Source organism: Belonocnema kinseyi, chromosome 2 (genome assembly GCF_010883055.1).
Source record: "Belonocnema kinseyi isolate 2016_QV_RU_SX_M_011 chromosome 2, B_treatae_v1, whole genome shotgun sequence".
Taxonomy (NCBI): Eukaryota; Metazoa; Arthropoda; class Insecta; order Hymenoptera; family Cynipidae; genus Belonocnema; species Belonocnema kinseyi.
In genome coordinates this window covers 69,600,072-69,625,334 of record NC_046658.1, presented here as the reverse complement: position 1 = coordinate 69,625,334, position 25,263 = coordinate 69,600,072, and the positions used below count along the sequence as shown (strand labels likewise).

General features: G+C 28.4%; 3 protein-coding genes across 4 annotated transcripts in view; 2 read left to right on the top strand and 1 right to left on the bottom strand.

Moving 5' to 3' along the window:
• The window catches only part of LOC117182710 (glucagon-like peptide 1 receptor), a gene marked incomplete at both ends in the record, with an annotated part of 6,046 nt that extends 4,999 nt beyond the window's left edge, over positions 1-1,047 (top strand). The window contains one exon of the mRNA XM_033375814.1: positions 1,001-1,047. Coding sequence (XP_033231705.1) covers positions 1,001-1,047 — 47 coding nt within the window. The remainder of the gene's footprint in view (positions 1-1,000) is intronic.
• Positions 1,048-8,209: 7,162 nt separating this feature from the next.
• Positions 8,210-18,806, top strand: LOC117168467 (pickpocket protein 28-like). Its single transcript, XM_033354143.1, has 12 exons — positions 8,210-8,310; positions 9,739-9,896; positions 11,925-12,115; positions 12,196-12,346; positions 12,443-12,585; positions 12,686-12,767; positions 12,862-13,125; positions 13,260-13,371; positions 17,376-17,426; positions 17,504-17,666; positions 17,749-17,855; positions 17,951-18,806. Exons 1-12 carry the CDS (start codon positions 8,259-8,261, stop codon positions 18,259-18,261), a joined length of 1,785 nt encoding a protein of 594 aa, XP_033210034.1. The 5' UTR covers positions 8,210-8,258; the 3' UTR covers positions 18,262-18,806.
• A 1,962-nt stretch (positions 18,807-20,768) lies between these two features.
• Positions 20,769-25,263, bottom strand: part of LOC117168466 (probable beta-hexosaminidase fdl) — a 92,681-nt gene continuing 88,186 nt past the window's right edge. For both annotated transcript variants that reach the window (XM_033354141.1, XM_033354142.1), the window contains one exon: positions 20,769-21,216. In XM_033354141.1, the coding sequence (XP_033210032.1) occupies positions 21,069-21,216 (148 nt within the window). In that variant the 3' untranslated portion in view covers positions 20,769-21,068. The remainder of the gene's footprint in view (positions 21,217-25,263) is intronic.

The window sequence follows — 25,263 nt, the reverse complement described above, 5'->3', positions numbered from 1 at the left end:
TATATTGAGAAACCTTCAACAACCAATTTTAGTTCTACTCGTAATATATATTTTCAAATTCTTAAATGAATAAATGAATAAAAATTTACCGGTCAAATAAAATATTTTACTAAGCAAGAAATGGTCATAAATAGGTTTGATGTCTATAGATTTTTTATTATTTTTTCAATTAAACTAATGTTGACTAAAATATCCACATTCTGCCTTTGCAATAGATTTATTTGTCGTTGAATTCGTCAACCCAACTTAGTTTTCACTCAATTAATTTTCTGTAGATCGAAAAATATCGAAAAATGAAGTTCCAGTAATTTTTCATTTTTCTTTAAATAATACATTGTTCTGAAATTATCTTAGTCTGTTCACACAGCTGTCCCAAACTAAAAATTAAAAATGGCTAAATACTTTAAACACCATTTTTTAAATATTTGAAATTCCCAAATATTATTTATCCATAATTTAGGTTAAAATTGTTAATTTAGTACTTAAGAAGATATTATAAGTAGCTAAAAATCAATTTGTCAACGATAATTCCAAATCATAGTTAATAATGATCAATAGTTTTGAGTGATATTTTTTTATAAAAATTCGGTAACGCTCCATAGTACTTTATCATACTAAAGAATGGAATAGTATTTTGAAAAGCCAAAGTCAGCACCGAATAAATTGTGGAAATTATCATTATCGCTATACTTTAAAATCTTTTAATCTGTTTTACACTTATTTATAAAAGATTTTTTATTCTTGTTTTGTTTTCATCATAGTCTAATATCCTGTCACACCACCTTTAGCAACGTGTTTAATTCATATCCATAAAAATATAGTCCTACTCTCTACATTTAAATTAGTAAAATATAACTGATTGTCAGTTAAATTCTACTAATTTCTGTAGCTAGAATTGAGTCACTGACAATTAGTAAAATTGTATTGATTGGATTAGTAAAAGGAAAATTACTAATTGAATCAGTTATATGTGCCTTCACTAATAAAAGTGATTGATCAGTTAAAATTATATTAAAGAAATCAGTTAATTTGAAAAGGTTACGTTCTAAATATATTTGGAAGCTATTTTGAAATTGTTTAAAATTTGAAATTACTTATCACGTGTAAGTAATGAAATAAATAATCAAATAATAATAATCGAGTAATTGCTTATTCATTTATTGAAATAAACATTTAAAAACTCAAGTCATTTTGAATCGAACAATATTACTTATATAGAAAGTATTATTTAAATAATGCACATATTTCTGGTTAATACATATTACAGTGATCTTAATGATTAAGCGAACTTATTAATCGAGAACATTTTCAATTTGTGTCCAATTGAAAAATTTCAGCAATATAATTTGTAAACCTGGTTCAAATACACTAAAAATAACGCTTTAAACTTACGGATCTCTTAAAAACATAAATGCCATGTCTTTGAAAATTATCTAACTTTTTGAATTTTAGTCTAATTAAAAAAATTTCAAAAAAATATATTTTATATCTAGATATCAAAAATATCTAAAACGCGTAAAACTTTTCGTTTCAGATTTTTAAAAAATGTAACTTTTTACATTTTAGTCTAATTGAAAAGTTTCACTCAGTTTCTAAATATATTTGACATACAGTGAAGACTTTTAATAAAATTTCCTAATCTGTCAGACCTTTTTTTTTAAATTATATAAAAGTAAACATGTTGCAAGTCTTCCACCCATGTATAAGAAACGTTGACAAACATTTCTGAAATTTGAAAAAAAATATTTTTAAATTCTTAAAATGCTTAATATTTTTTATTTTGGTTGGACATATATCTGGTCAATGAACATATCCTTCATTTTAGGACCATTAAAAAATGCATCGATGGCTCACGCGATTGAACAAATCCTTGTGAAGTTAGCGTGGCTACAACATTCAGGTAAGCATACAGAAAAAAACAGGAAAATCCGTCATCGCAATTACCCCTAAGGTCCTTTAAGGGGTGATAAACTTTTAAAATTCTAAATAGTTTTGTGCATAAATATTCAATTAAAAATTTCTACCTTTCAATTTTTCGATTAATTCATCATAGACGATGCCTGATGATAGCTATTCCTCGAACAATTCTTTGAAGCTGAATTTCTCAAAATTTGTCATTTTTCTATTCTCTAGTTTCCGTCATCCGCTGCCAGTTAAGTATTTTCACTTCAAATCAAGAGGCTAACGTCACTTCGTAGATAGCTAAACGTAAAACAAGGGACCAAATGCATGGGATTTAGTTCAATCTTGCCCTATTTTGCTAATATCTTCATAAAAGATAACTTTTTCTATATAAGTGTATTTGAAAAATAGTTTATATTTGTTCATTTCTACTTAATTAAATGATAACATTATTATAACTATTATAAATTACAACGATATTACAGAAATTAAGTTTTGTACCATGCATTTGATCTATTGTTTTCCCCCTCAGCTTTTAACGAAGTGAAGTTAGCTGATGGTTGAAGTGAAAATACCTCATTTGGGCGCCTTGTATTACTGCATTCGCGTGGAATTTAAAATGGACATTAAAAACAATTCTAGTAATTAAAATAAATAATTATCATAAGATGGACAAAAATGTATACAAATTGTGTTTATTAAAAGTTTGTTTAAGAAATATAAGCTAGTTTACGGAATTCAATGAAAATAAACTAGCTTCAAATGTTTTATAATTTTCAAAGTAAACTTATCTTTTATGATACCTTATTCACACACAGATATACACCTCTTTATCACCTTCAAAAAATGCTTGACGTTCAGTAACAATATGTTATCAATGAGATACAAATGTAATAAGTTGTCTTCACTCTCAAACGGAGACGCGAATATATGTGAAAAATTAAAATGTAATGGAAAGAATAAAATATTTTCAAATAAAACGTGTATAACAATACAAGGATAAAATTAATTTGTAAATTACTCTTAGTACTTTACAACATTTACACTCGTGTATTGTTATACACTAAGTTTATATATTCTGGGGAAAAATTTATAATAAAACTTTTGATTAAACATCAATATTACAAATAATATTGGAGGATAAATAAAATCCTAATTAGAAATTTTTCCTCTCTCAATTTATTCTAAGTCTATAATTGATTCACTACAGTTACGGTATAACTGATTCATCAATTAAAATGAAGTGTACTGAATGAATTAGTAAAATTTCTACTAATTCAAATTTAGAGAGTAGATCTCTTCATGTTATATTTTCATATACCTTCTTTGATAAAAAAAATATATAATTTTTGGGCGACATGGAAAATTGTTTGTTTTCGAAAATCGCATTCTCTAAAATGGTTAACTTTTTAAGAATCGTCCTAATTTGGTTTGCTTTTAATATCTTAAAAGGATATAATTTTTCTGAATAATTATCTTGTTTTTTTTTTCTTATTGTTGCAAGTATCGGTGGATTTATCGTCAAAAATGCACAGTGAGAAATTCACGTACCTCACGAATCACATGAATGTATAATGTGTCTCTCGCATGACAACAGATGACTTCTGACCCTTCTTTACAATGTGTTAAAAAATACCCCATATCATTTTTTAAAAAAGATTCCTGAAAATTTAGACTTTTACGTACAATGTAATAATCTCTCCAGATAAAATCATATTAAAAGTATTAAGTAGATGATCGGAGGGCAAAAGTACGTAAGTACCGAAGCGGGAATTTTACAAGAGAAACAAAAGACTGTCTAACTTTAAAGCATTTCATTTTGAAACTAAAAACTACAAATACAATTTGGGTCATTATCAGCCTTTATTAAATCGTAAACAGAGCGCTTTGGAAAGAGCACTTTGAAAAATCAACTAATTCTGAGGAAACCCTTAAAAAAGTAAGAGAATAACCCAAAAACACCGATTTTGGCTCAGAAAGAGTTGCATAACTTTTTTATTTTTTCGTTAAAAACACAAGAAGAATACTTTCGATCTATTACATAGCTCTTTGAATGGCATAAAAGGGACATCTTGACAGATGCTCTGTAAATTTCCAAAAACGAAAATACACGAAATTCTCGCTTTCAGTCACCCCGTTCTCAGCCTTCCTAGAACTGCTGGCTCCTGTAGTTTCTCAGGGGAACAGGGCGACAGCGGTTGCGACATTATATATACAGATATATATTCCAATTGGAAACGAGTTAAGCGACCCTCACTTTTTACGTTTCGATCCCCCCGAAATCAGTCCAAAGTTATTTGAAGGCAAGCCCCGACACTTGACTGCAAGCGAGCATGTTTTAAGTCAAAATAACTACTTTAAACCAATAAAACGAATTGTCAAAATTTGGTACTTACGCCTTCATCCCAGCCAACACTTCAAATATACTTTCTGATGATCCTAATTTTTTTTAAATTCTTAAGTATATTTATCATTTTCATTTAAATGTGATATGCGAATATATAATACTCTTTGTTTACTTTGTTTAACACATTGAAATTATATTTTAATTAATTTCTATAAATATCTTTTTGAGATTAGCATTTAGATGTTATTTTAAAAATGTCGCATTACCTTCTATCGATGGTCGATGAAACTTTTAACATTCTATAACCAGATAGAAACTTCCTACATTTTTCAAATATCCCAATTTGAAATGAAGGAGTGTAGATTAAATGAACTGATATTCTTTTTCGTTTTAAACTATAGCAGCCTTAAAAAACTGTCTTTCTTTTTAGATTAAAAAATATTTTGAAAAAAATGTTCCTTGATTTAGGGAAGTTACTTAGAAACACTGTTTTAAGTTTCACAAAATAATTTGTTAAATAAAGTCACCGTTTTAAATTTTCAACAATTTTCACTTGAATTTTTTTCCTTGAAAAATATGAACGTTCACATACATTTTTTAAAAGTACTTTGGCGACCCCATCCTCTTCGAGAAAGCAACTGCGCGACGTCTGTATAGTTGACGCCTATATCTAAAATTGTGTTTCTTCATCCTGTTTCAGGATGAAGGCCCGAAAGCGCAAGCGCAGAGTGATTTCTGCACAAAAGAGAAACAGAAATTTAGCAATTCAAGAATTATTCAAAATGTGAGAGAAAAACAAAACTCAGTTACAATAATTATGGTGAATAATCTTTGGTGAAATATAATTAATAAAGAAAAAATTACCATCTAAACAATTAAAAATCTCATGTGAATAGATAATTAAATCTATTTTTGAATATATTATAATACTTACAACTGCTTGGAAGAAATATGCGTTTATTTAAAAAATAATAATGTCACATTTATTGTTCTGGATATAATATGGATTCATAATGTCTACAATAAACAAACTTCTTTAAGTCACATAATCTCTCTAGATTATCATCAGAAAAGATCATATAAAATGAACCCGTATTAATTTACTCGAGTCACGCGATAAGCAATGCACTAAAAATAAAATGCAAAGTTTAATTCTTAAACTGTAAAAAATGTGTATAGAATTTTGACAATTTATTAATTTTTAATTACTAAAAAATATTGAATACCTACTAAAGATATAAAGATGGAAAAATGCTAGGCCATAACTTCCTTTTTCTGGGGTAATTAGTAGGTACAATGGTAGGCAAGCCCCAATGATTAGCCACCTCATTTAAATATGTTTATATAAAAGAATACTCAGAAATTTTTGATATTGTTAATTTCTTTAAAGATAAATTACTATAAACTACCATTAACACTTACATTACTATAGTTATTAAAAACTTTCTAAAACTGATTATCCATTTGGGTATTTTAGAATTTCGTCTGGCGTCTATAGTGTATTTTTTTGTCAAATTCTTAAACTGGAAAAATTCCATATAAGTGGCCAATCATCGTACAGATTACCCTACTTAAAACAGATAACCTTCATTAAAGAAAACGAGTACACTGTATGCTACATCCTGCAAGTTTCATTAAATTATTTTCGTCGAAATTTGTACGCCGTTGACAATTTGTTAAAGTTATAACATTAGTTTATTTCGCTTTATGAACTTTTTTATTTGTATCCTTATTTTAATTTAATGAATTTGTTCCTGAATTCAAAAACATAAACAAACAGTATAAAGAACAAACGTAGAAAGATATCATCGAAATTAAACTTATGGACATCATATGATTGTACAACTACACAAATAAACGCACAAAATTAATTAAATAATTACTGTCAAACCTCGTTTATTGCAACTCCTTGGAAACGTAAACATCTCATTCATTGCAACTCGAGAGGGGACCCACCACTCCACGTATCCGTATGGTGGTCTCACAATACATTCCCGCTTACACGCTGTCATTGGCTATAAGGAACATCCGACCATCAGTGGTGGGTGTTGGGGAAGTTGTGATAGTCGAGTATCTTGGCTAGCAATAGCCGAGACTTGCAGTAAACGAGTGTTGCAATAAACAAGGTTTGACTGGAATATTCTTTAAGAGAAATTATAAGACCAAAAGAACTATTAAAGAAAGAACTATAAAAGAACTACCAGAGAAACTATCTCTGTAACGAAATTATTGTATTTGTATCAACTTTTGTGTTTATTTCATCAAACAAAAATTAAAGAAATTCAAATTAGACAATATTTTTTATATACTATTATAATTTATGCAACAATTTATTTCTAAATTCAATAATTATGAAGTCCTAATTATATTTTTACAATAATTTCAATAAATTATACTTTGCAGTAATGATAAGATTTACTCCGCTCATATCTATTTGTACCCCAAACATCCAAATGTTTAGGATTTCAATGCCGGCATTTTTATACAAAATAAATTCTGTAAAATAAAACGTGAGTGATTGTTGTTGTGAATTTTATATTGATATAAGGTAAGTGTGATATTTTATAACCTCAAGATTGTAACTTTAATTTGTCACATACAGTGATAACGAAATTTTATAAACGTCAATTATAAGACAAAATTTAGTTTTCATTTTGTGACATATATAAACAAATTGTCATCATTCAAATGTTGTGTGATGCAAATATATGAAAAATAATGTTCGACAAAGTGAATTAAAATTCCTGAAAATAAATAGTCTATAAATAAAAGCAGACTGTGTGTCCCAGGATTAGCTTAAAAGTTGTCAATTGAACAAATTTTGTCCAAATAATTTAACCTATTTAAATTTTTTTCAATTTACTTTAATAATATCCATTCATAATAGCTGCTCAATGGGTCTTAAAAAATATGTTGCCCATTAAAAAACTTATTGTTCTCATTCCCAAGTCAGCCTAACCAATGGATGGCTATCTGAAATTCCAGTGACAGATAAGCAGTTCAGAAGTCATCAAAGCCCATTCAAACGCAAGGAAATGGATTTTTGTTTTCTCGGAAACCAATCGGTGAGGCAATCTGGAATTCCAGATAAGCAATTCAGAAATCATCAAACCCCATTCAAACGCAAGGGAGTGGATTTTTTTCCTGAGCACACGTGTACAGGGGCCATTCATAAAAAACGTGATACCTTTTTCAGGAACTTCTGACCCCCTCCACCCCCCTACATGATAGTTTTTCCATTAGTCTGAACACGGGGAATGATACTTCGGCAGACCCCCCCCCCCCAAATGTATCATGTATTTTTTGAATGACCCCACAAGCGAACACGTGTAAAAATGTAATATTATACATTAAATTCAAATTGAATATTTGGTATACGTTAAATATAATAAAAATATATTATTTTTAGTATTATTTCATATTAATTTCTAAAGCTAGGCAAAATAAAACTAAAAATTACAAGTAAAATATTTAAAACGTTCTCTTTGAAATTAAAATGATAAAAAGATGTAAATTATTTTATTCATTTTTATTTAATATAGTAACTGAACCTATTTGTTTTTAAGTTACTCATACTTTCATTGAATTAAACATTTATGTAATTTTTCTGAATTGAAAAACGAGATCCGTTTCTGTTAGAAACACAGTACAAAAGAATAGATGATTTATAATTCAATTAGCCGAAAACTTGTTTCTAATGGATAGAAAAAGTCATCAGCTAAATGGCAGATAAAAAATCTAATGAGTCTCCTTTGAGACCGTGCATTTTTGTATACTCATGAACTTGAACACCTGTGTACATATTTTTTCATACACCCAGAAAAGTAATTTAGTGTAATGACTTTAATTGAAAGTGGAATAAGACATAAATATAATTGACCAAAGTGCGCGGCATTTCTAATGAAATTACTTCAGTCGCTTTTCATTTATCGGGTGGTACTGCTCTTTTCTAGAGAAATTTTTCAGTCATTCTTTAAACTCTTTAAAGTGCATTATTCATGTAAAAGGCATGGATACTTTCCAAAAACAGGAAATAATCCATGGAAATTTAAGAAATAGTGGTAAGTTTTTTGTATACCAAATATGATTAGATTTTTTATTTCAATAAAAGGAATATTGCTGCAAGTAGAAAATTAATTATTACAGTAATTGTAATTGAACTATATACTATTACTGAATTTTTCTAAAGTTCGTCCATGGCTAGTATCACGGAATTGTTAAAAAATTTAGAGGGTCTGTAATATAATAATTGATAATTATTATCATTGGTTTGTCACACTTATTTTTATTAATTTAAGAATAATTTGCCAAATATTTTATTTATCGTTTTTGTTAGGTTATGTTTATTTTAAAAAAACAAAATATGAGTATTCATATATATTCAACTATAAAAAAATTTTGAAGTCAATAATCACGCAATCTTAATCTTGCTTTGGTATTACAAAAATTACGCTTTTTATTTAGTTTCTTAGTAAAATCGTAAAATAATATGTCATTGTACAACTTTTCTGAGCATTGAAATAAAATTTTAGCCAGCATATGACTTCTTTTTCAGGTTTTTTTCAATGTATATAGTCCAATCTTACAGAATATGTGTAATTTCTAGGGTTCCTATCAAATCTAGTTAAGTTATCTCATAAATTGGTTATGAATAAATAGTTCATTTTCGTTAGTCCTCTATTCATTCCAGAATATATTAGATTTCTTCTTCTTAATATAAATATGAAGGACATGTATTGGAAGCAATTATTTGTACTTTCGCAATCGCTATATTATCGATGGTGATATTTTATATCGAGAAAAGGTTTTTATTCATCGCAAAAAAATTCAAACTTAGACAATTATTTTTAATTTTTGACTTCAATGAATAACAGCTTATTTTTTCAGTAAAAAGTTTCTTTATGATTCAATGATGGTACATTTCTAAAAAATAAATTATTTGACAATATTAGTAATTTGTAAAAACAAATTTTAAAAATAGTCTTTTTACCACTTACTTGATATTTTTAAATTCAAAACTTGAAAAATTTATTTTTCAAATGGTGAAGCAAATTTTCTCCGCTGACAGATAATCATTTTTTGAGAGACTAAATTGCTTTCAGTATTTATTTACTAGTTCCTTCGAATCGTCAAACACTAGGCTTCAAAACTGTTTAAAGATGAATTCTCTTAATTTTCATCAAAAATACATTTTGCATGTTTTTATGAGAAGTTTTATTCAGTATTTACGATGCAAAAGCTCCTTAAGTACTACCAACCTAACAACTTTAAATAAACAAGGAAATTACCAATCTTTACAAATAAATAATATAAACCACTTTTTTCTGAGACCTGTTTTTTACGTTTTATAAGAACAAATATGTTTAAGTAATGTCTTTTAAATAATGTCGAATTTGAAAAAATAACAATTTTTCATCTATAATTTTCCAATGTAATTGCAATGTAATAAAATTCCAATAATTCGTATGTAATTTCTGCTTTTATTTCAGGAAAATTAATTAAGATTCCTAGTCGAAAACAAAAACGGCGTTTGAAACATAATTTATCTGACGAACTTCGACATTTTTGTAAAAATACAACCCTCCATGGTTTTCGATACATTACAGCGGAAGAAAAAAGTACAGCCGAAAGGGTCATTTGGTCATTGGTATGCAATTAGCACTTTTATTGTCATTTTGTTTCTTTTTATTATCATGAATGACTTCACCATTATGTAATAATAATTAAATTTGTGTATTAAATAATTTTCATTCGAATTTTTTCCGTTTCATTTTTTTCATATTATTTATTATTGCGATTAACGTGGATATCATATAATATTGAATTCGCAAATATAATTTTTTTTCTTGTTTATAAACTACGCGATAAAACAATTAGCTGATAAAGATGCGATATACATTATCCAGAATTCAATATATTATTAACTGCATAAAGTTAATGACGGTCACACGATATAGAAGGTTCAATCTATCAAGTTCAATTTTCAACTTCGAATTCCTAAAAATCGAATTGTGACAAAATCCAGAATCATCGTAAGACATGTAACGTTCTAGATGGCTGTTTCAAAATTTTGGAAAAAGAGATATACGGGCTTGAAAATCTCTACTCGGGGGATTTTTGGGTCGCTGATAACGAATCTACTAAATTCCATAAATGCATACATTATCAAAATCAAAGTGAATATTCAAAATATTATCTACTATTCCGAATATTTACATATCGATGTGAACTATATTTGATCGACCAATTTGAATTTCAATGTAGCGACTTCAAATTCGTAACCAGCAACCCCAAAAACCCCGAGTAGAGATTTTCAAGCTCGTATATCTCTTTTTTTCAATATTTGTAACCGTCATCTTAAAGTGAAAATTTCGAAATTCTCGCTTCAGAGTCGAGATATTCAAGTTCATATATCTCTTTTTTCATAATTTTGGAACCGCCATCTTGAATCTGCCATCTTGAATTTTTTTAATTCAAAATTCTGACTGCAGGTTCGTAATCAGCGACCCCAGAAAACCCCTGAGTATGAATTTTCAATTCATTATGTTGAATAGATTCTTCAAAAGTGAATTCTTTCGAAAAAAGGCATTTTTTATGTTTGTTTATTTATATGACAATCATTATAAACAATTATTTTAAATAAACTATATTTTTATGTTCTCGTACCAATAAATTAGCAAATGAGTAAGAAAGCCCGTCCTCAATACGTTAACAATGAATTAAATAGCAAAAATCTGAAGTTAAGTTGCTGGTAACCCACGTTACCAACGTACAACTAAGGGTTAATGAAATAAATCAAACATTTTATTTTCCAAAAATTAAGTACAAAAATCTGCCCGTTTCGCGGGCAAAGTCTCATTTGGCGCCGCTCGCCTAGATCGCAAGTTTGAGTGCGTCTATGGCGCGCGCCTGTTGAATCTCGCGCTCCGCGCTCGATAATGGCTTACCTCGCGCTTCGCGCTCGGATACTTCTTCTTTACATTTGGAATGCTTGAATAAAACTTTATCGAAAAGATCTCTTTTAGATTGCAATATTTATATGCGTCTTCTTATTCTGCATTTCAGAGTAAGTTTCTCAAAACTCTATAGGCTTTGTGGTACATATTCTCATTGTGACACTCGCACTGCGCGCTCGATTTTCGACAGATATTTGTAAACAGGTTTTATTTTTTGGGATCACAATTTTTGTTGATTCGTCTTTTTTCGTATCCTGCATAGTTTGACCACAAAATGGAATTTCTTATTTTTCATTATTGTTTGTACAATCAAAATTTGAATTTTGGATTTTCTAAGAAAATCCAAAAAGTTGTTACGATAATCTTGTAGGGCTTTCAAAAATTAATGTTATCCTAAACGTTTTGAAAATGCTCCAACTTTTTGAATTTTTATCCAAAATGGCTGGTTAACGAACTTGTCCTTTCTTTTAGGACCTAAAAAAAGTGTGCCAAAGATCGATTTGATTCGTTTATTTTTTCGAGAGTTATCGTGTTTACGGATAGACGGAAGGACGGACAGACAGACAGAAGCCATCGTAAAAACTTGATTTTCGGATTTAGGGGGTCTCAAAACGTGGAGATACGTTGAAAAACTGTAGTGTCAAACTTCGGACAATTGTAAAACTTTCTCAATCATAGATGATGAGAATGCAAAAAGATGATTAATTTTGCTAATGTAGGTTTGCATAAGTTTTCTACTACTTGCACTAACAATGATGGTTCTTGTTTGGTACCGTTTTTCGAAAACACCAACGACAACAACAATTGATACTACAACCTATCCAATATGGGATCTTCCATTTCCAGCAATCACAATTTGTAATCACAATAAAGTGTATCTTCCTAAAGCCAGGACATTCACAAAGGACATGTAAGCTACAATTTTTAAACATATAATATATGTATTGCGTAAACTATTAGCTATCATTCTTTATAAATGTTTTTATATAGGCTGAAATTTGGCTTCAAGCAACAGGAAATCGATAGACTTTTCGACTTATTGCCACAATTAATTCGGCCTGCTTTTGCCAATGAAAATTTTACGCACGTACCTGCTATTCTAGAAAGTCTAGGTTTATCAACGGAAGAGCTTATGAAATATGTAATTAATGTAGTAAACTATTATTTAAATCTGTATTGAATTTTTTTAAAACGTATTTACAGATTTTTTCAGTAATCACTGATCACTTTTTAACAGCTAATGCAACCGTGTGAAAAAATGCTTCTGCATTGTGGCTGGCTCGATAAAATATATGACTGTAATAAAATCTTTAAAGTTAGTAAGACTAGTGAAGGATTTTGTTGTTCCTTCAATTATCACTTTTTAGGGGAAAAACCGTTGTAAGTAAAAGCTTTTTCCTATATGAATAACATTTATTTTCTATATCAAAGTTTTAACATTTTTTATCACAAAATTATAATACTACAATATATTAAACAGAAACAAGACTGACAAAGATGATGACAATTCGAAAAGCCCTTACGAAACTACTGATAATTTGCCTGGTGTCAACAAAATTCAAGTAAGTCAATTTAAAGAAATTGCAATTAGATTTTTTAAATTTGTGCTATTTTGATCATTTCAAATTGTATTAATGGCCAAACTAATTTTTTGAGATGGTACCTGGCGCAGGTCGAGGATTTGGTTTAGCAGTCACTTTTGATGTTGAAAGTCAATATTATAGAGGAAGTATCAGACCCTATATAGGAGCATCGATTCTGGTTCACCATCCTGTGGAATTTCCAGAAGTCGATTTACGATCTGCAATCATTCAACCTTCCCAGGAAGTTTCTATTTTATTATCAGGAACAATGATAGAAAGTGAACCTGGTGTTCGAAATTTGCCAGTCGATTTGAGAAACTGTTGGTTTGAAGACGAAGTGCGTGAAGCAATTTTTATATACATTTTTTAATATTTTTTTGATCAATCAAAACCAAATTTGAAAATAAATTAATTTTCAAAAATATACAGATTAGCATTAAATTAACAAAGTTTTCTCTAATTTTGTTACAGAAAAAACTTAAAATAAGTTCTTCTTATGGTTATCATTCATGCGTTTCACAATGCAGGATCAGATTTATTGTCGAAAACTGCAAGTGTGTGCCCTTCTACTATCCTCAAATTTGTGAGTTTTATTTTGTTATTTCAAACTCTTGTACACCTTTGCGAATCTACAGGGTGGTATAATTTTCAAATTCATTCATTCACTTGGTCCGCATTCAAACATCTCATATCCACTCATTTTTCGAGCGTTTTTTGTCTCACGGCTTTTTCGGCCGTCTTTTTGTCTTTTCATCAACGGCTTTTTGAACAAGTGGGATATACAATTTATTTAGAAAAATTATAATTTTTAACGACTTAATTTTACGATTCTAAAATTAAGAATACTTTAATTTTAATCGCGGTTTGCAATAGATTGATTTTAAATGGTTAAATTAAGCTTGAATCCTGTTCTTAAAACTTCCAATTAGAAGTTATATCATTTTCAACGTTTTTATATTGATTAAACTTTGAAGGTTTACAGTATTTAAAATTCTTCAATTTTTGCCCATGAAATGACAGTGAGTGTTTTCTTTGAACTGTACATAATTTGTATCGTGATTAAAATTTCTATAATATCAGTTTTAAATTATAGTTTTGAATATGCAATTCTGTAATAGTTTAAATTGTCGATGCCTTGAAATTAGAACTGATTAGCTTAAAAATTTATATTCGCAAATTTTTCTTTTGAAGTTGAAAATGTACACTTCTTGATGCTTTTTTTATAATTATTATATTTTTATGAGTATTATAGTTAGACTTTATCAGTTTTTGAGGTTTCCAATTGTTTAATTTCACTATGTAAACCTTCATACAATTAATTGAAATCCAATAAAATCCCTTGAAATGCACGTTAAATTCTATGAAATCTGATATTTCCTGAAATCTTAGAAAATTTATTATAATACCTTAAGCACTTTTAAAATCCCTAAAATCATTAACATTCGGGCTAATCTTACTAAATCTAAATTCTAGGAGATTCTTTAAAACCGCATAATATATTTTTCAATTCCTTACAATCATTAAAATCTTTGGAAACTCCTTTAAATATTTTTAATCTTTTCAGATTTATTTGGAAGTACCCTCAAATATTTAATATCTTTTAAACTCTTTTAAAATATATAGAAATTTGTTTAAGCTCTTGAAAATTCCTGGGAATCTTTTAAAATCCCATACAATATTTTTAATCTTTTGAAATCTCTTAAAAGCTCTTCAAATTCTTGAATTGGATCAGTATTGGATCTAATACTTTTTTCGCGAATAAGTATTGGAAATTTAGATTTTTTGCGAAACAAGTACTGGATCCTATACTTACCAATACTTATTTTTTATGAGGGATCATTCCTTAGAATTACTGAAATCCACAAAAATCTCATAAAATCCCTTAAAACTCCTTAAAATATTTATAAATTTTAGAAAGCCTCTAAAATTCCTTTCTGGTCTTTTAAGTCTTTCGAGTTCAAGGAAATTATTTAAAGACACATATTAACCGAAATATTTAAAATTATCTTCAAATCTTAGAAATCCTTCCAAATATCTTAAATCTTTTTAGAAATTACTTGAAAGCATCCCATAAAAATTCTTTAAAATGTTATAAAGTTTACGAAACTCTTTGCAATCGCATAAATTTTATTTTAATCTCTGAAATACCTTTAAAATCTGTCAAACAATATGAGATTCCTTAATTCAGGGTGTTTAGCGATTCTTAAGAATAAAATTCAAGGTATTTTCCAGGTTTTCTAGGTCAAGAAATCAAAGTTTTCCAAGTCTCCTTTTCTACATCAAATAATAAAATAAACGTTTGTCATACATGAAAAAAATGAGCAATTTCATTTTTTATTTGCCAAAAATTTCTAAAGAAACCCGAATCGTTAATCAACAAATTCTTAATTTTTTGCGAACATGAGTCGTCTTTGTTAAATCTTTGGGAATATTTTTAAATCTTTGTAATGTCTTTGAAATCATTGAAATATTTGTGAAATCTTCGTGAAGTGTTACAAACCTTAGTAAAAGCTTGAAATTTCGGTGAAATCTTTGAGAAATCTTTTGGCTTTTTTCCAAGTTTTTGTAACATCTTTAAAATTCTTGAAATCTTTGAAATCCTTGTGCACTCTTTCTTTAATCTTTGTTTGCGAAATCTTTTGTGTTTGTTTAAAATTATTAAAGTCTTTTGAAATCTTCTCAAATGAATCCTTTGAAAAATCGAATGTTGAAACCTTTTGAAATCGCTTAAAATCTTTGATTTTTTTTGAAATTCTTGAAATCCTTTTGAATTTTTTTAAGAAATTGTGAAATATTCTCTAAGTCTTTTGTATTCGTTTAAAATCACTGGAATATTCGAAATCTTTGTTAAATCTTTTGAAATCGTATACAAAATTTTGATATCGTTAAAATATGTGAAATGTTTTTAAATCTTTGAAATCTGTTGTACTGTACCTTTGTTGAAATCTTTCAAGTCCTTGAAAGCTTTGAAATCTACGAAAACTTTGAGCAATTTTTTAAAATCTCTATAAAATCTGTAAAATATTCCTTTAATCTTTATTCGTGAAATATTTTCTGTTCGTTTTAAATTATTTAAGGCTCTCCAAATCTTCTTAAATTTCTTCAAACCTTTTGAAATCATTAAAAATCTTTTAAATGTTTTTAAATCTTTTAAATCTGCTGTACTGTACCCTTGTTGGAATCTTTGGAATTCTTGAAATGTTTTGAAAGACTTAAGAATTCTTTAAAATATTTGAGAAATCTTTTGTCCTCGTTTGAAATCTTGTAAAACATTTTTAAATCGTTTAAAATCTTTATAATGGTTTGAAATCCTTGAAATCTGGTGTACTGCACCATTGTTGAAATCTTTATGAATTTTTTATGAAATCCTTGATACTTTTGTGAAATCTTTTTACGTCTCCTAAAAAATTTTGAATTTATTTAAAATCTTTGAAAATCTTTACTTTTTTATAAGTTTTAAAATCTTTGTGAAATGTTCGAAATCTTTGTGAAATGTTCCAAATTTTTATGAAATATTCCAAATCTTTGGGGAATTTTTGTGAAAACTTTTTAATCTAGTGTACACGCCTTTTTTGAATGTTTGAAATCCTTGAAATCGTTGTGAAATATTTTGAAAGGTTTATACAATTTTTCTTGAATCTTTCTTTGAAAAATCTTTTGTATTCGTTAAAGTAATTGAATCATTTGAAATATTTTGAAATATTCTAAAATGTTTTAATACCTCTTGAAATCGTTTCAAATTTTTGAAATCTACTGTACTTTTTTTCAAATCCTTTAAATCTTTAATCGATAAAATTACTGTTTTAAAAGAATAAAGAATGATTACAATTCAAGGTTTTCGTGAAAAAATCAAGGAGATTTCCAGGTTTTCAAGGTTAAAAAAAATCAAGGAGAGTTCCAGGTTTTCAAAGTCACTAGGCACCCTGTTAATTATTACGTCATCTCTTGATGTGTTTTAAAATCTTTTAAAATCATTTAAAACATTTAAAAGCTTCCAAAATTCCTTTAAATAGTAAAATACTTGGAAATTCTAGTAACTCCCTTGAAAGCTGTTGAAATCCTTTGCAGCTCTTAAAATCCCTTGAAATCTGTTGAATTAATTTTTAAAGCCCTGGAAATCTTTTAAATCGTTTAAAGTACTTTTTTTCTAATAGAGTCAAACGACTTTTATGGACGGCCCTCAAGATTTTTATTGGGTTGGTCCGCTTCTGAAAAAAATTTGTACCAATAAATAATATCACCCTTTTTATCCTATAGATATTTACAAGAAATAACCTAAACTTATTTCAGGCATGAAAAAGGAACCCTAAGTTCGAAAAAAGTTTGATAAAATTACTTCATGAACTCAAAATTATTTTATTTTAATTGTAAATACTTTAAATTTAGAAGAGTTCTAATGCTTTAAATTTGCATTGAAGTATTCATTATTTAAATTCAACTGTTTTCAGAAATGAGGTTTCATTTTTTAATTTTCACGACTTGGAAGAATGTTTGGTAACCGGGAAACATTCCTTTGTTTCCGTGCCTACTTCTAAATCTTAATTTTAAATCATAATTTAATTTACTAAACATTTTTGTTAGTTCCAGACAAAAGAATTTGTGGACTTGAGGACATAAACTGCCTACAGTCTATCAGAAGTATGAATCTATATTAATTTATAGAAAATTCCATGATTTTAATGGGGTTTTTTTTTTAATTCTTATTTTTTTTGTAGAAAATATTTTGGAATTGCAAACGCTCAATGACGTAAACGCGTATTTTGACAATTCAAATGAAGAAGCAGCGTGTCAATGTTTTCCTCTATGCAGTGATAAATGGTATACATTAAATACAGAAAGCGCTTATATGGAACATTTTGATCACAATTATCTGCTTTTGTAGGTCCAACAAATTTTCAATTCGTCATGGAAAAATCACCGACATATTTTATGATAATCTAATTTATTATTCTATTTGTAGAAATGAATTAGATTTGAGAAATATATCTACAGCCGTAGTATTTTTTCGTGATATCACTTGCGTTAAATACAGAAGAGATAAGTGGAAATCCTGGAACGACGTTATAGGTAATTTCAGTTGTTATCTTTGTATGTCATTCTTATAATATATAATTCATTTTGAAGTCAGTTTCTTTATAGATCCTAATTTCTTCCAATTGCAGCATCTCTTGGAGGCATATTAGGTCTTTGTGTCGGAGGATCATTCGTCAGCGTTGCGGAAATAATTTATTTCTTTATCATCAATGGATTTTTCAAAAAGAAACCAAAAAAAGTACCCTTAAAACCGACAAGAAAAGGAAAAGCTATTCAAAACATTCAGTGTCCAATAAATAGCATTTCTTCTAATATTAGTAATGCTGATAATTTACATAAAAGTGAATTAAACATGAAGAAAAACTTGTTCATAGAAAGGACAGCAGGAAAAACGAACAAAACAAACGAAATTCTTCACTATTTTTCAAATGATCAATAAACCGCGAAATATATAATCAAATCAGTTTAAAAATTATCAATCTTAAGCATATTATCTTAAAAGCTCTCACCAGAACTATTCCTCTCTTATAAATAAGTAATAAAATAACTAAGATATACAAATTAAAAATCCACAAGTACAGGTCACTTTGTATTAAAATTTTATGTTAATGTTTAATAATTCACATTTTGTAACAGTTATTTTTGCTAGAAAGGTCCTGAACTCATCGCGCAAATCGAAGAATAACATTATCATACACATATATTAAAATTGCACTACTCAGAATCCTTATACAATTATTGCATCACTTCTCATTACTTTCGAAAAACAGTTTCTTTTCTAAACAAAAAATAGCATTAAAATCATCATAATAATATATACGCATTGTAAAAATATGTAAACGAAATAACTAGATTATTAGCAATAAAATTCATCACCTGATTTAGCGAAAGTGCTTAAAACTTAGCTTTTTATCCAACCTCGATGTCAGTAAGTCTTCGTAAGTACAATTTAATTACAATCTGTATATCATTACACTTTATACGGGACTTTAAATAAAAAATGCCTATTTCACAGTCACTTCAATAAAAATAAAATAAAAAAACAAAAAGCCTCGAAGTCTACCTAAAGTCCCATGTTGTAAATAGGAAATCGTAGCGTGGTTTTTCGTATCATTATAGGCCATTATTTGAATTTCATAACGCAAATTTTTATCTGGCGACTATAGATATTAAATTATCTTAAGTTGGTGGCTGGTTTAAACTACTGTACAGATTTTTTTCACACACGATTTCACAATCGTAATGGAAATGTCAAGTCTGTTTCATAACAGACATACCGAAATAATTCACTAACGAGATGAATTAACTACTAGCTGTGTCATTTTGCAAATTGATTCGCAAGCGCTAACAAAACAATATACACTATTCTAAAATGCCATTTCTCACCTAACATTCTTGCTACATTCCATTTTTTTCAAGAAAAAGAACTTGAACGGCGCAAACTCTGTAAAGGCCTTAATCACATAGAAAAATTGCGTTCAAATACATTTTTAACAACTGACGTTCAGGAAAAGTATCGCTCTGCCATTTTTAATACTTTTGATGATTGTGAGTGTTGTTGGTTTTTATTTGTGTGTTGTATTTCTATTTAAGGAACATCCTCAATTTTGTTTTTAAATTTATAACATATATAAGTGTCGCAAATTTCACTTCAATTTAAAATGAATCCGAACCTTAAAGCTACTAAAATTTGAATTTTTACTCTAAATCAAAACGTAATAAATGATCAGTGTTTAAAATTAACGCTTTGCTGCAAAAGTGGGTATTTATTTCGTTAAATAGTTTTAAAAAATAGCAAAGCTTTCAACGATTCTTAAAAGTTTTGAAAAACAATCTGAAGATTTTATTAATTTAAGAACGTAAACGGTAATAGGTCTCTTTGCAAATTATCCTGTCAGCAATGTTAAGAATATGGAAACAGATCACAGAAATATGGACCGAAAAAAATGCTGTTGAATCAATAGCTTTCATTCAAAATCGGATTTTTAGTCACTCGAATGAACAAATGATTGTTACCCTTCTATTGATTCAATAGGATTTTTTTTCTCGGAGTATTTTTCTCCATATAAGCATTACGTCGTGTGACAATCTGAGAATATTATCGAATCGACCCATATGAATGGCATACGATTCATAAACTCTAATCCATCAAACACAAACATTTATACTCCATAACAGTGTTTTCTCACCTACGTATACATTACCTCACAGTTATAAGTTCGCTTTTACGCACAACATCAAATATCAGTATCAACATTGAATTTTAGGATACGGTACGATTTTCCAGTCCTGTCCACAGAAATTTATTAGGAACACGAATACTAATTGGATATCGCATTTCACTGCGCCTAAGGTGCGAACCAAGGTCGAAAAGGCACTTCGAACAAAATAATTTAGTTTCTATATCACTTGATAGAGATTCGTCATTTTTTTAAATATGAAAACGAAGGAGTTTCAACATGATTCTTTTTCGGTGCAGCTTTGCGATTTTAAACCATACCGTAGCCCCCATATTCACATACATATCTAGATATTTATGTATCTTATTGAATGTATTTTGTATTTTGTATACAGTATAACTCTCACTCTTCTATTTCACAAACTGTCTTATATAATCATACAAAGGAAAATCCGCTACTGGAACAAGGGGAAAATTTCACTTTTTTCTTGTTAGATACTGTGTTTTTTCTTTTATAAAAGTAAGCTCTCACCAAGCCCTTCAGTGGACCCTGCAATGAAAACTATTTTCTGTTATCCATACTTGCTATGGAATTATATTTGACCTGAAGTGTCCAGTGGTTGGAAGCTGCTCAGTATTGGTTTAAATCTTGAAACAGTCACAGGTGCCATTAGCTTGAGCATTTTCTGTATAAATTGCAAATGTAATCTCGCTTTCAGTTTTTTATTGTTTCTATCCTCACTAGGTCGCTTATTAATATTAGTTTAAAAGAAATTATTTGTAATTTTTTCAAGTCTCACGAGTAGCAGAGTTGTTTAAATCTATTGTGTTCAGGAAAGGTTTCTAAAAGGTTTCTTAAAACCGATGGTCAGTGGGTTGCAACAATGCAAATGTATCGAAAAGCGAATCTCAGTCTATTGCCACAATTATGTAAAGATGTGATTCGTAAGAGACCAAATGAATGGTGTTATTATCGTTATTATTAATATCATTTCACAGCTTTGTTTGCAAGAGTCACTCTGGTATCCTGAAATGGCATTGCGCCTATCTGCTGACTTCTACCTTAGTCAAAGGCATTTTCCTGGATTCTGAGAGCACCAATGTGGCCACATTGCTTCTGTTTTAAGCCCCCTAGCCCTGAGGATTTCCATGTGTGCGGATAATCTGGTGTAGACATTTTCTTCTACCGAGTAGCCATTCGTGGGCAAGTCACTCCTGAAAAATATAAAATAACAATTATATATCAAATTTTCATGATCATTTGCATTTGTTAAAGTTTTTTCTTAAAATCCAATTCTTCGGGAAAAAATTAGTTATCCCATGTTTAAATCGGGTAGGCAGTCCATGCTCAAGTCACATTTGCCACTCAAATTCAACCTTCTTCAACCGAAATAAGATGACACGTATTTTTGCAGAAAAAAATCCGCTATTTTTTTAAACTTATATTTTGCTTTCTCGTTCTGACAGACTTTCTCGTTTTTTTTTCTGAAAATATTCAAAGTCAATTTACTCGAAAACTTCGCCGTTCTTTTTCTCTTGATTTTTTTCTAGATTCATCCTAATAACAAGTATATTCCGTGCTAGTCTACCATTCACCCCAGCCTTAGAGAGAAGAGAGAATTGTTTTTTCGTCTGAAAAGCAAACATTCACATTTTTCGCCAAAACTATGCAAGATACGAAAAAAGTCACACTCAAAAATTGTCTAAAAAAGTTACGGAAAAATGGTTGTTTTAATTTTTTTTAAAGATCTTTGCGAAGATGAAGCCCTCCAAAAAAAAACACAATTCAACCATTTTAACAACGTATTCGTGGAAGAATAATAAAGTTCAAACAAATTTTGGGTATGGATGTCAAAATTCTATAAAATAACGCGAGATAGAATAAAGTGTAACGAAATATTTTTGTAGAGAATTTTTAGAGAAACAATTTTATTTCTTCATTTTTTTTGCACCGTATGTCCTTTTAGAATAAAATTCGAATTGTTGTTTTTCCGTAAAAAAACAATTCTCTCTTCTCTCAAACGCTCGAGCACAGAGGAGGTTTATTATGGAATATACTCTTTACATTATGACGAATCTAGACAAATGTCAAAATAAAAAAAGATGTGATTGTTGACTAAATTGACTATGAATAATTTCCATAAAACCGTCGTCATTATGTAAATCTTAAAGTTTTTTTTTTATTTTCCAAAGGATTTTAAAAGAGGACGTCCAATTAATCCGTTCTGTAGAAGAACCACCTAAGTCGCCTTAGGTTTTGGCACAAAACTGTGGATGCAACTTTTCAGAATATGTTCTTACAAATCAAAAAATGCATGTTTTAGATCGTACAAACACTTTAAAAGTATTAACGTATCCTTTTTGTCGTGTAAAATTTTTTTTTTTTTAAAGTTACTTCAACAATTTCCAGACAAAACCTAAGTCGAATATCAAACTTTAAACGTAAAACTATTAATAATCCGGTTTTAAAATTTGTTCAATTCAAATATTTATAACTTTTTCAAGAAATATTTTTTCGGTAAATCAATGAAATACGTGAGATCTTATTCCCTTTGAACCCTTTCAACTACCTGCCCGATTTCAAATAAATTCAATTAATTTATAGAATATTAGTTTATGTAATTTTCCAATTTGGCATTATTTTTTCATTTATAAAAGCAAACAAATAATATCGTGAAATTATTATTCACATAGGTTCAAACTTTTTCTCCTCGCTTTCCATATAGAATGATCTCCACTTTGTGAAAGTTTTAATATTAGAAGAGTATCAAATTAAAAACTTTTAAGCGTCTTATCCAGTTAAAAGTTCTAATATTGAAATAAGCCAATTAGCAAATTCAAAATAAAAGAATCAAATTTCAAATTAGTAAGAAAAAATAATTTTGGGATAATTTTATCAATGATGCAAAACAGGAATTCAATTAATGCGGGCTCCGGTTCGAATAACCAGTTTCACAATTAATATACTTTTTAAACTTTCAAGTCGTAATTGAATTCAGTGTTAAAGAGCGCATCGAAATCATACACGCCCTTTTGCTTTAAAAAACTCTAACTGACTTATAGTAAGATGTGATTATAAACAAAAAGTATTGATTCAAATCTTAACAGCTTTTTTCACAATAAAACAAACAAGCACACCATTTTTCAGCGCGTTTATAAATATTAAAAAAATCTACACAATAGGAAATATTTGAGAGAATTTCGAACAATTTTATTACGAGATGCTTTTATTTATTTTATCACCAAAAGTCAAAATGTCAAAATCGATCAAAATATACTTGATTCCACATCAAGAACAATTGAAACCTTATGTTTTCAACGGTCTCACATGAATTTAATTCCATATTGTATGAAGCACTCAAAATTTCGAACCTGACTTTTCTTTAGTTTAAATAAAAAAAACATGCCATTGTTTTATTACCATTTAAAAATAGTGATGTTTAAAGCATTTCAAAATCTAGTATTTTACCTGTTTTGCTTCTAAGTACCATGATTTTTTAAAGAAAAATAATAGCATGTTGATTTTCCTGCCAAGTACAAAGTTTTCTCAAATAACATATTTTTTCTCCCATTAACTTAATGATAAAACTCTATAATATAAGCCAGTATTTGTTTTAACTTACAATTATTGAAAAATACATTTTTATAATGTTTTAGAATTTACATTTTAAAAAAAAATTTAGAACAATTATTTAAGAAGAAAATTAGAAAATTACAACAACTGGAGAATACCCAGTCACCGGTTAACAAATTTTCAATTGTTTAAACAATTTTAATGTTTTTAACATTTGTTCTTCCAGGTAACTCGCAAAAGGAAAGTATTTTCTAGACGTTATGAGTTCTCTAATCAAGTATAACAATGAAATAATTTGTTTAAGTGATTTTATAATTATATTTATATCATATTTAAACAATATAAAATTTTCTTAATTACATAAATTTACTTAAACACTCACAGGTATTCTTAGGAAACAAATTAGCACTTAAAAAAATTTTAATCTTTCAAAAATTTGGTGACATAAAATATTTCTCTTGCTTTTTTAGGTAAACTGCATACTTTAAAAAACACGCACTATTTAAATTACTGTAAAAACATTTAAACAAATTATTTCATTGTTATAATTGGTTCTAGAACACACAAAGTCTAGAAAATATGTTCATTTCACGTGATACCTGAAAAAAATAATTGTTTAAACAATTTAAAATAATTAAAAAATTACTGGCTAATCTTACGTCATCAATTAATGATTTTTTTTCAAACGTTTAAAAAGCGTTAATAAACCGCAATATTACATCAAATTAAAATTGGTCCCATAAGAGTGTATCAAAGTCACCCTCAAAATTGATAATTGATTCATTTTTTTCACGAATTCGGAACAATATACTCAAATAGGGAATTTTATATATAGTATATTATCACGTTCAAATATTATATTTACAAAAATCTTTTTTTTACTATAATAATCAATGGGAAACTTCATGGTCTTTGAGGACCCCTAAATATTAAGCCATTTAGTTTAAATTCGGACATTTTTCTTTAACATTTGAAAAAAAAACAGGGAGATGAGAGTAGAGAACATTCATTTTTTTTAATTCCACAAAGTATAAATTAGGTCCACTCTTATGTCTCAGCTCTCAATATCAATAAAATGTAAAGGACTTGTCCTATCACTATTAACGTTTTCCATAATTTAGATTTATCAATAATCTTTAATACATTTTATTCCACCAAGTTATTATAATTTGGCTTATAAATCATTTTTCTAATGAAAGAAAAGTGGAACTCTTGAAGTTTCAACTTTTAGATCTGAAGTTTAAAAGTTGTTTAATTCAAAAATTTTGCATTCAAATGCTCAATAATTTACACATATAAAATGGAAGCAACTAACACTTTTCAATTGCACAATTTTAAATTAAACGCAATTAAGCTGCAAAATTAAAATTTTCAAACTTTTATAAATTATAGAGATCAATTGAAGTAATTTTAAGCTAGAAACATTAAAAATTGAACGATTACATTTTTTTATAAACACTTGTTAAATTAGAAATTAAATTATTTATATTCTACCAGGTGTATACATATGAAACCGGTATTGCCATCTAGCGGCCAGTAGGCACACTTGTAGGCACTGTCGGAACTTACCATTTGTGCTAATTGAGGTATTGTCATCTGTCAACAATATCCAATACCAAACATTTCAAGTTTCATATGACATTGTGATTTTTTTCGCTCTTGAAAATGTCGAAATACGTGCCTTCAAA